Below are 12,447 nucleotides of genomic sequence, written 5' to 3' on the forward strand. Positions count from 1 at the left end.
AAAAAGGTTAGATTCTATGGAAAATATCAAACTTTGAATTGTAAGGACGATTAGTCAAAATATTCATTGATTTTTTTAGGTAGTAGGTAAATTATGTGGCGCTTGAAAATTGTGATAAGCTTATCGAGCACAGCAAAGTTTTAGGGTTTTGAAATTTGGTTCGGGGGTTGTTATGTCCAGAAGAAATGTTCTAGAAGGCGAGAAAAGAAAAGCCAAAGGGTCAAAGGGTTCTTTTTCTTAATTTTATTTTTTTTTTAATTTAATATAAAAAATTAACACAGAATTTAATTATTGTTTAATAGTAAAAATTTTATTATTACTTAAACAAGTATTCTCAAAAACCGTTTCAATTTTCATTTACTACTATTCTTAGTTTAACATTTATATATATAAATCTGCTGCTTCAATTTCCATTTCTTTCTTTCTTTCTTTTTTTTTATTGTTAACATCAAAACAATCTTATATACCAAACCCTATTTCCAAAATTTCAATTAAAGATACAATCAATCACTGTATCAGATAAATTAAATAAACATAAAAGAGACTTGAATTTATATTTTTCCCAAAAATTCTAATACTCAATCAATTTTACTAATCTTTGAAGTTTACATTCATTATTGTGGAGTAATACTACATAACATATAATAAAACTTTATATACATATTTTTAGTATATAATTTAGATACACGGATAATGCGTCATTGTGTGATTGAATGATTTTAAATTAAAGATAAAATAATATTCAATCATATAAAGATACATCATCTATGTAACTAAATTGTATATAAAAAAACATGTACACAGAACATTACTATACTATATTTCCCAAAATATACATTCCAAATGATACCCATTTATTATATACATCTCATTGCTATATAGAATTACACTATCTCTTGCAATAAAAATTTAGATAATACTACTGTATGGTATTAATATATATATATAAGGCTGTCTTATTTCTATTAGTTATAATTATTATGTAGAAACTATCTTATTTAAGACAAAAGATTTGAAATGAGTGGCATTATTCATTGTAAATAAATATCTTTGATTTTTATATCCAAATATAAATAAAAAAAATAGAGAATCATCTTTATCAACATATGGATTATACAAAAAAAATATTTATTATTGATCTAAAAAAGATCTTATCTTGTAAGTGATAACAAATATTTTTAATTATTTACCCGTTTTTTAATAACGTTTCCAAAATCAACTTAATTGATTATCTTTGGAAATGTATTAAAATAAACTTAAAAAATTATTTTTAGATTAAACTTTTAATTTGATATTTTATTTATTAATAGAGGTTAAATCATTTGAAACAGGCCGATAAATGATGGCATAATTTAAGAATAATCCCGTCAAATAAATCAGATTATTAATAATATCTATTCCTTCTTAAATAAAGTAGATAAACATCAACTATCTTGGTATTGATACGTTGCCAGCGCGTGCATACTGGCCATTCAACACGTGATGGAGCCATTCCTCTCTTTTACTTACCCACTCAGCTCCGATCTTTCAGACTATCCTACCCTAGCCGACCCGACCCATTAACTTTCACAAACAACGGATTTTGCTATTATCTCTTATTACATCAACGATAGTGATTTATTTATTTATTTTTGTTATTTTGTTTTGACTTGTTCAATAACTTTTAATTCTTTTATTACTAAAACTATAACTCGACCCGAGTGAGCCAACGCAAACCCAAGTCAAGCGGCGCTGAGCTGATTTATAAAGTCTTTAACTCTTCAACGCCATGGCAAAATTTTAGCATACTTTTTGCATGACGAGCCACTTGTTATCTATTTCCACTTTAGATTCTTGTTCCTCGTTTAGATATTTAACTCAAACGCTTTCACAACCTAAACCAGCTTGTGAATTTTAAGTGTTACTGTCTTCTTCTTCAGCTCCATCTATTTCAGATTTCAGAGATGGGGTTTCTGCAGACCCAAGAGAGCAAGAGGATGGAGATTGAGGAACTCCGCCGCATATTGGTGGCATGCGCCAGCGTTAACAGAAGGAAAGACGATGAAGAGCTCAGAGGGTTGCGTGTCAGAATGGATGATGATGAGCGCCGCCGTGATATGGTGGTTTGTGTGACCAGTGGCGTTTCGTTCTTGGGTTTGGCGATTGTGAACCGGCTGCTGCTTCGTGGATACTCTGTTCGAATCATTGTTGATAATCAAGGTAATACTTTTATCTAATTATAATTTTATTAGATTTTCGAGATAAATTAATTATTTGGCTTCCTTCTAAAAGGAAAAAAAAAAAAGGTTTTTATTTTTACTTTTTTGATTAATTCAAATACCATGTATTTATTATCAACTCTGTTTCTTAAAGGACTAGTATGGTAAACTTCCCAATTGTATTTGTTTAATATCAAAGAGATCTTCTTCTTAGTTTTCTCAATTCAAATTTCTTAATAAACCTTCCTCCCCCTTAAACTTTTCGGAATTCAGTTGATGAAATTGACTTTATGAACTGTATGATTGAATAAATGGTGTAATTTTGTTTAAGGAAGCAAATGGAATATTTTAGTGCAAAATTGAATGCAATATGCTCACGGTTGATTCTGTTTGGAGTGGCTTTAACTTTAATAATAAATGCAGAAGATATAGAGAAATTGAGAGAGATGAAAAGTTCTGGGGAGATGGAGACGTATAACAATAATTTGGAAGTAGTTACTGCAAAGCTAAATGAAGTTGAGGATATGGTGGAAGCATTTGAGGGCTGTCGTGGCATCTTCCACACTTCTGCTTTTGTTGACCCTGTTGGCCTTTCTGGCTACTCTGTAAGCCCTGTTCATTCCTTTAATTTTGCCCATTTATCCTCACATATTATTGCTTGATATGGGAAAGGTGGGTGAGTGCATATAATTGGGATTTACCCTTTGGTTTTAATTGCATATTGGGTACCACTAAATTATGGGGAGTGACAATTTGAATGCTTAATAATTGTTGAATTGATATATTGTTTAATTTTGTAAGATGTCAATCTAATTGAGTTGTGGGATGTGACTTGCTATTCCCTTAAAAGGTGGTTAGATGTCATAAATTTTTTCAATGGCATTATTGGGTAGCTGCACTCTAGCAGAAGTTCCATAAATGAGGTGCCATCTACCAAGAGCTACAGTTCCATGGTTCTGGTACCAACCCAGCCAAATTCTTAAACTAAAGCTGCAGAACCCGCCATTAAACTCTACCGTAAATCTTAAAAAAATGATTCAATATTACTGATTCAAGTTTCTATCATCATTTTTTTTTAGGTCTGTGAATTTTGCAACTGAATCTGAGAATTTAATTCTGGAATTATGTGCCGGTCCCAACAAAGATATGATGGATTGAGCGGCATATATGGAGAAGCTTCGTAGGTTTACTAGATCCCTTGTGTTGTTGAAAAAGGAATTAATAATTGATGCCCACATGAAGTTGGTCTCTTGGCTAGGAAAAAATGAGAGTGGCTGGCCATGTCATTCCCACCCACCCTGAAATAATTATACTTGAAATTATAATTAGGAATTAGGCAAAACTGTGCTTCTGTAAAATTACCCTGTAAACAACTAACCAGTGCTTTGAATTTGATTTTGTTTAGAAATGTATGGCTGAGCTAGAAGTGAAAGCAACTGAGAGTGTACTAAAGGCATGTGCAAGAACTTCCTCAGTAAGAAAATGTGTGCTTACATCCTCACTTTTGGCCTGCATTTGGCGAGAAGACCTCTCTCAAGTAGTTAACCAAGATTGCTGGAGCAATGAATCACTCTGCATAAACAAGAAGGTATTTTTCCTTCGCATTTCAGTACAAATTTGGTTTGCATTACATTAAATGATGTAACATCTTACCTAATTAGTTGATTAATATGATTTGATAACTGACAGCTATGGTATGCGTTGGGCAAACTGAGGTCAGAGAAGACTGCGTGGCAAATAGCAGAAGAAGGGGCCTAAAGTTAGCCACCATTTGTCCAGGTCTCATTACAGGTCCTGAATTTTTTCAAAGAAATCCCACAGCCACAATTGCTTATCTCAAAGGTACATATATAATTTAACCCTCAAAATCTACCCATTTAACAACCATTTTATATACAAAATAAGTTTAACCTTCCAATATAGCCCAGCCAGCCATCAGAAGACCTAAGCATCATGTCCCAAGGATCCGCAACCTGTCAATCATACTATTCTTACTTTCCTACCAGTCAGCCAATCACGCTATCCTTACCTTTCCACCAACCCCTTCAATTTCGGTTCCTAATCTTGAGCCTACAGCTCGGTTTGTTTTCCATTGATGGCAAGAATCCGTGAAATACTGGGCTTCTTTTCTTTTTTTTTTCCATCCTATTTCTGTTTGCAGAGTTGAAAATGTAGTTTCCATAATAAATCCGATGCAGGTGGCCAAGAGATGTACGCAAAGGGGTTGCTGGCAACCGTGGATATAATGAGGCTTGCTGAGGCTCATGTATGTGTATATGAAGCGATGAACAAGACTGGATTTGGAAGATATATTTGCTTCGATAAGGTGATTAAAAGAGAAGAGGAGGCAGAGAAGCTAGAAAGCCAAGTGGGAATGCCAAAAAACAAGTTAACTGGAAATACAAACATTATTTCAATGCCATTTGAGCTGTCAAACAAGAAGCTTGTAACTCTCATGTCAAGAACACTTAGACCTTGTTATAATCAGTTTTAGAAAGATACATGTGCTCAAGTTTAAAGAGAAATTTAGATAAGGGCAAGTCTTTCCGTTGATTGCCTTACCCATATGTTTACCATTTTCTATGCCTTCAAAATCTTCAATTTATTCCTCTGAAAACTTTGCAAGGAATATTACCTCACATATCTGCTTGTTTGTCACTAGCTAACATTTGATCACCATTAAATCTTCAAAATAAAATGATTAACATAAGGGAGAACAATATCTATGGAGGGAAAATTATTTTTTGAATGTCAAAGGGGAAATCTTGTGAAAAATTATCGTTCTCCCTTAAGATGATCTACAAAATTAAAAATTAAATGGTAAGAAAATAAAAAATTGCTTTTAAAGTTATTTTTTAATTGTGATTCAAAACAAAAGATTAATTTTTTTTCGAACGACAGAGGACCAATACGACTCATCCATAAGACTGCAAATTCTTTAAAGGACATTGCGTTCAAACTGTATATTCTTGAACCAACATCCCAAAACACCGATGCCCATATTACAAGCATAAGACACCGATACGTTCTCGTATAAACTGAAAAAATAGTGAAATGAAAGAGTTGGCTCAGAGAGTTGCTATCTGTGCTCAAAGAAGAGCGGTAAAGCTCTTCTCATACAAGAGGTGTCAGAATATAAAGCACTCTTCATCTTTGCCCATCTACGAACTTAAATTACACAATTCAAAAAAAAAAAAAAAAACCAATACAAAGAGTAAGATACGATGAAATCTAGATAGCGGCTGCATCAGCACCAAAGTTAGGGTTTCGAATTATGATCCGCGGAAGACGACGCCGCTAGTATTTATCAATTTTCTGTGGGCTTTCTGGGCTAGTTCTAAGCCTGGCCCGTTTAATTATTTGGGCCACTGTATATTGTTGAGTTATTTAGAGCAGATCATTTGTCTCAGTATAGTAATTGAATTATGTACCCTATAATATACGATAACTAAATCTTTTGTATTGTATCTAAGCTTATGAAAAAAATGTAATAAAATAATAAAAAATTTTAATTAAAATATTATTATTTTTAAAAATATTAAAAATATTATTAAAATTTTATATATATTTTTTTATTTTTAAAAAGATATATTATTCTGTATAAAAAATATAAATTACATTATAGAGTATATTATATTGTATAATACATTTATTATATCGTACTAATTTAATATATTTTAGAATATATATAATTTTTTATTAGAATTATAACATATCATAGAATGTGCATGAATGATTATCAAACCTTAAATAAATCAATTTTTTTTTTGAATTTTCTTATAAAAAAAATATGAAGCTGATGAGATGCTGCACGGAGTCACTGAGTCAGTCAGAAGCAAGAGCACAGTGTCGCGGTGGTCGTATTTCCGATTAGTTTAATGAAAGCTCGACTGTGGCCGCACGTGCAGAGGCGAAAACTCACGTGCATGAGTCATGCAAAAAGATGAACAGACAGTGAGAAAAAGAGAGACAATTTCCTATATTCGCTGTCATCGGACTGATCAAATCGCATATATATCATTTTCTCATTATTTTATATATATGAATCTCCCCATTTTGTACTATCGGCATTATGCTTTGTTGTTTTTAAGAAAAGGGTTTTAGTTTTACCAGGAGAGTCATCAGTCAGACCCTTGAAAATAATCAAAAAAAAATCTCAGATTCCACAGAGATCATCACAAACTAAGAGAAAGAGAGAGAAAGAGGAAGAGGGCAAGTGGATCCCAAATTAAAATGCTGCTGCTTCATTTCATTTTCACACTGCCATTCTCAGATCGGATCACATTTATTTCTTTCACTCAAATTCATCAGAGACCATCAACAGCTTTCTTTTTTCATTGGGGAAGTGAGGTTAGTTTTCTTTACTTTTAATCCCTTTTCTTCATATGAACCCTGCATCATTCTTCAACCTTTTTTCATTTTGCGATGACTTGCAACAGTGTAGATAGCATTAATGCACCATTGTTTAATTTCTTGTCATCGTCTATGGGGCTATGGCTTTGCATTTTCTGTGAAATTTTTGCCTTTAGGTTTGCTCTTTGCCTGCTTAGAAATGGCAACAAAATAGTACTGTTACTATTTTGACAGGATTGGACTTCATTTGTGGATCCCATTAGCCTCAAGAATTTAATCTTTTAGAATTATTTCTGGTTAATGCAAATTATGATTTATGAATTGTTGCAGAGAGTTTGCAAGGTTTGAAGAAGCCGCTGGGATTTGGTTTTAATTGTTTGTTGATTTGCTGCAGTTTGGAAACTGTAAATTAGCATCAAATTTAAATGCTGGTCAAACCTAGATTTCTGCTCATTTGATTCTCTAATTATAATAAATTAGTTTTGTAGATTTTTAATTATAATTTCTAGTCATAAATTAATATTTATAATATAAGGTTTAAGATGTTGTGTAAGTGGACATATGAGCGGTAAATATTTTAAATATTGTTATTGATTTAAAATATTTATAAAATAGTTGAGAATCTTTATCCAATTATTATCACCCACATGCTATAAGTAAATATTTATATAAAATTTTTATGATAAAGTCTGAATTCGAGTCTCTGTTACGTTTGTAAAATCTTGACTTATCTAATATAATGATTAAAATTCGATAACTATGTCCTAGATTTATTTATTCAACAAATACTAATAGGGTCTCGTTTATAAAAGAAATTATTTATATAAAATTTCATCCAAATAATTACATGTCACAAAAATATTTAACAATTTGAATGAGATTAGATGGGATCTAAACTCTTATAGAAAATGTATTTGACGATAAGAACTGTATATTTTTTAATATTCAATTTTAGTATTCAATTTGGTATTTATTGTATAATTATATGAATAAAAATAATTAAACATTCAAATGAAGTACCTAATTGGACATACATAAAACTACTCTTTTTTTTTTTTAACCGTCAAACGGGAGATGGAGGAACTATGATAAAATTACTTTTCTATGAAGAGGCCTTTAAAAAGGTGATGCGTTTTGATGAAAATTCAATTCTCATAGGTCAGAGAAGGAATTGTTGCAAAGCCAAATTCAGCAACAGACGAGTGATAGATTTTGTTTAAGGAAAATCAATGCGCCAAAGTTATTACATTAACTGGGTAACTCACTTGGTGTCTGGTCTCATTCACATTCCATTTTCAAGCTCACCTTTTTCTCTCTTATCTCCACCCACAACTCACATCTTTTAGCTTCATTGATAGACATTTCAAAGCCATCATCCTGGAAATCAATATTATTGCCACTAATCTTGAGATAATTAAGGGTGTTTTTGCTTAATTACAAGTGAAGTTTCTGTCATTTAAGGCATTTCCTTTGTCGTCAACTGTTAAAGTAAAATCTAAAATGAACCAAATTTGCTAACCAGTCGTCTTGATTAATCAGGACAAATTTCCAAAGAGAAAAATCCAAGTCCCAATATTATTTTCGTTTCTCTCTTTCTCTTTCTCTTTAATTCTCTCTGTGCCTGTTGCTTTTTTGTTACTTGGATAAATGCATGGAGATGGAGGGCTTTATATTTCCTATACGAGCGACATTAAAGTTTAAAGCAAGCACTTGAAGATCAAAAGATTTATATATATGGTTATGGTGTTGATCTTTTTGCAGGTTTGAAGCTGAAGTAGTGATAAATATATCATCATTTGTTTATCATTATTCATCAAATGGAGAACCCACCTCGAGTGTCACCCCACAAAGCCGGAAAGGGCGGAGGAGGGCCCACAGGGAGGAGGAGTCGGTACGCCGCTGCCGTTGACGACGGAGGAGATTTGATAGAGTGTTCTGGCAAGTATTGCAGATCATGCACAACCGGGCTGGTTGCCGATTGTGTGGCGCTGTGTTGCTGCCCTTGTGCGGTGGTGAACATCCTGGCGCTGGCTTTTGTAAAGATCCCCTACACGGTGGGAAGAAATGCTTGGGGTTGGCGAAGAAGAAGGAGAAAACGAAGAAAAAATGCAAGAAACTTGAAGGCTCATCATCATCATGTGGATTTCTAGTAGAGAGAAATTATGGAGATTTGAACAAGGAGAAATTACAGATTGAATCATTTGCATTATTCGGTGAAGATGAAGAAGAAAAAATGGATGGGGGTGTAAACAGTGCAAGATTTGAAGCAGAGAGGATGTGGTTAGAATTGTATCAGATTGGCCATTTGGGTTTTGGAAGAATTTCTTTCACTGGAATTCAACCTCAAGATCAGGAAAATTAAGCAACAAAATTTGTCGTATAAATTATTGTTGTTGTTGTTGTTGTTTTGGATTGTGAAAAAGTCCCAAATTTGTACCCATTTCGGGGGTATATTTAATTTGCAGTCAAATTTAAGCCTGAGTTCTTGAGAAGCAATGTATTGAGAAAAATTGTCCATTTTATTTCTCCTCTGTTTAGAACTCTACAGTGTTTAATTAATGTTAATTTCTGGGATGAAGGACTATATCCCACTGAAATTTTAGCATAATTTCAAAAATATACCCATGACAATTGAAAAACTTAAATATACACCTATGGGTTAACTTTTTCCAAAATTTTCTGTTGGAAAGAAGGGTAAAATTATTATTTTCCCCTAAACTCTACAATCTTGAAAATTTATTGCATTTTCTCTGCATGGTTTAGAAAACTAACATTTTCCCCTAAGATTAAGTTTTGAAAAGTGATATTTTCCCTTCTTTCAAATTTCTTGGCCAATGATGACAACTCACTCCCACCCGACGATGACTCTCCCTTTGATGTCTTCTCTCCATCTGAAGCACTCTCCCTCCAGTTGGATTTTGCTTAGATGACGAAGGTATTATCCAGACAAATCATCATTGTCTGGATGACAATGACACATCCAAACCAAGGGTTCGTTGTCTTTGGCATCTACTCTTGGTCTAGACATATCATCGTCGTCTAGACAATGACAATTTGTCTAGATTCAAAAATGCGAATGAAATCTAGCCAGGGAGAGGGATTTGAATGGAGAGAAAGTGTTAGACAGAGAGCTATTGTTGGGAGGGAGAGAACGGTCATCTTTCGCAAGGAAATTTGATAGAGGAAAAATATGTCACTTTTCAAAACTTAATCTTGAAAAAGGAAAATATTAGTTTTCAAATTAAGAGTGGGGAATTTGTTATAAATTTTTAGAGCTTTAGTGTTTAAGAAAAAAATAAGGATTTAATCTTTTTTTTAATAAAAATTTTAACAAAAATTAGATTATAATTGGATATTTAACTTTTTAAATTATCACAAAAGTATTTTTAAGATTAAACTGGGTAGGAAATAGTCCTTTACCCTTAATTTCTGCAACAATCCCATCTAGTGATGGAAGCAGCATTAGAAAAATTTACCTTTAGAAGTGACAAGAAAGAATCTAAAATGAGTTGTGAACTCTCTGACAATTGAAGATTTTATGTTCCAAATGTAAGGATGAGTTAGTAGAATTGAAGAAGATAAAGTCTTTGGCATGTGAAACAAAATCACTATTCTGGGTTAAAGAATCATTTGAAAATCTCCACTAAAATGGATAACCACCTTTCTTCAAAAGGGTTAAAATCTCATAAAAAGTGCTCTTAAATGTTACTTTTAGTGTGTATTTAGTTTGAGTAATTTTTTATTACTAAAAATAAAAGATTATCTTAAAAAATATTATTAGGATAAAATTATTATTATTATATTTAATAAAAATAAATAAATATAAATAATTTATGATATTCGGTTGAAGTAACTGCAAACCAAATGACTCATAACATTTGGATTAGATTAATCAGTTTAAACGGTTTAATTAAAAAATTAGAAGATGGTTTTAGTTCTCTTTTAAACCCAGTTTGGATTTTAAATTGAATAGTGGGTGTGTCAACATAAAATGGTGTGGGCAATACCATCAACCTATGTTTAGTTTTTATTTTTTATTTAAAATATATAAAAATTATTTTGAATATTTTTTTAATTTTTATTTAAATACTACAATATTTTGACCACCAATCACCAGTCTGATAATTGATTGACTCGAATTAGCTCTATCATGGCGTCAATATCCCATTCAAATATGAAAATATTGTTTTTAAATCACTTGTTCATTAATTTTAATATATTAATAAAATTATGTTTAAACATTTTTTAGTATAAAAATAAGTATACAAATAAATATAAAAAATATATTATTATGTGATTAAATAATATTATTACAAGAATTTAAATCTGATTCAAAAAAATATAATTTATTTATAATCAAAAATTATTTTCTATTTATTAATTATTTTTTAGAAAAAAAGAAAAGAAAGTCTACAATTTGCTTAATATCCCATAATAATTTAGACAAAAAACGAACTAGACGGGTGGCAACTTGGGCCTGCACATGTTAGTATTCACTACTATGTAATTACTAAATTACGCTTTCAGTACAATACGCTACATTCATATAGATGATAAATCCCTCCATTCTTGAAGATTAAACAAGCAATCGAGGAGAAACATATACGCAGCAAGATATTGTGTGTTGACTCGGTTACTGAACATTAAGGAAGTGAGTTGAAATGGGGAGCTCGGAGCCGACTCGGATAATGGTGGCCGTGAGTGAGTCGACTATCAAAGGTTATCCGCACGCTTCGATAAGTAGCAGAGGAGCTTTCGATTGGACAATTGAGAAGATCGTGCGCTCTAATACTTCTGGTTTCAAGCTCCTCATTATCCACGTTCAAGTACCTGACGAAGACGGTTCTCTCTCTCTCTCCCTCTCGTTAAAATTACGTATTTGTATTTTTGCGTGTCTGTATTTGTTTTGTACGTGCTGGTTAGGGATTGTGAAGTTAGAATGCTTGTGCGTTTTGAATTGATGAGATATTGAGTTGGTCGTGTTGAAATGAACTTGTAGGAGTTGTTGAAGTAAGTAATTTAAGAGCTAAGGCTGATCTGTGTTGTTTGGAAAATATAAGAAAGGAGAAGGAATGAAGTAATCAGAACGTGGCTAAATTATGGTGGTGTGATTTTCATATGAAATTTAAGTGTTCAGCTGATGTTGTTCGTATGATTTATATTTCGTTTATAAAATCTATTGCCAACAGAGAATTGAAATAATTACAAACAGCCATTCTTTGGTTCTAGAAGTTGCACTTAACTTACATGTACTTGCTATTGTTAGTATATAGTTTTGTAGCTTTCAATTTTGCAAGTGAGTTCATGAAATGAAACGTTAAAGAAAGTGGGTTCTTCATTTTCATGCCAGACTCATCAGTATAAAATGTACGTGTACTACTGTTGTAATTTTTATTATTGAACAATGTTTGGTAGAGAAAATCAGAGTAACAATCCATTGCATCAATGAAACATAGGTATCTTTTTTTGGCAATGAAAAAGGGACACAAACATGTTGGGTTTTTTGTTAATCTTTATTACTTATAACCGTGTGCACTGCCCATGTGAATAGTAAAGAATATCGCCATCCGGTGCTAACTCCATGGGGCACAAGGGAGATAACTATGACTTGAACCATAAAGTAGTTTTGCATATTTTTAATTTGTAAAGTCAGGAGATGACCTTAGAAAATGTATTTGTTATGTGTCTCTGTTAGTTTAGATGTGTTAGATTGTTTAAGTTCTTTTTAATTTTTTTAATAGTTTTCTTTGTTTTGATGACCAATTAATTCATAATTTTTTTGAAGAATTTAAATCAAATGTCTTTTTGTAGACATTCTTAATTGTTGATTGACACTTATCCCTCAATGAAGGATTTCTATCCTTTTGGCTATAAAATTGGTTGGATATATTGTCAA

At 32.0% G+C, this 12,447-nt stretch overlaps 1 protein-coding gene, 1 long non-coding RNA gene, 1 other non-coding gene and 1 pseudogene across 3 annotated transcripts; 3 read left to right on the plus strand and 1 right to left on the minus strand.

Annotated features, from left to right (window-relative positions):
• The first annotated feature begins 1,716 nt into the window (after positions 1-1,716).
• LOC123197056 (cinnamoyl-CoA reductase-like SNL6) lies at positions 1,717-4,774 on the plus strand. Its single transcript, XM_044611237.1, is given in 6 exon segments — positions 1,717-2,199; positions 2,622-2,803; positions 3,604-3,786; positions 3,888-3,948; positions 3,951-4,040; positions 4,397-4,774. Coding segments are annotated over 6 exon segments (1,068 nt in total). The 5' UTR covers positions 1,717-1,943; the 3' UTR covers positions 4,693-4,774.
• A 489-nt stretch (positions 4,775-5,263) lies between these two features.
• Positions 5,264-5,356, minus strand: LOC123197098. Its single transcript, XR_006497799.1, has one exon. It is a non-coding gene; the product is annotated as a small nucleolar RNA snoR1 (small nucleolar RNA).
• An 869-nt stretch (positions 5,357-6,225) lies between these two features.
• On the plus strand, positions 6,226-7,047 carry LOC123195445. The gene is made up of 2 exons (XR_006497456.1): positions 6,226-6,548; positions 6,882-7,047. It is a non-coding gene; the product is annotated as an uncharacterized LOC123195445 (long non-coding RNA).
• A 1,243-nt stretch (positions 7,048-8,290) lies between these two features.
• Positions 8,291-9,068, plus strand: LOC123196865 (annotated as a pseudogene).
• Positions 9,069-12,447: the final 3,379 nt, after the last annotated feature.

This window comes from Mangifera indica, chromosome 14 (genome assembly GCF_011075055.1).
Source record: "Mangifera indica cultivar Alphonso chromosome 14, CATAS_Mindica_2.1, whole genome shotgun sequence".
Classification (NCBI taxonomy): Eukaryota; Viridiplantae; Streptophyta; class Magnoliopsida; order Sapindales; family Anacardiaceae; genus Mangifera; species Mangifera indica.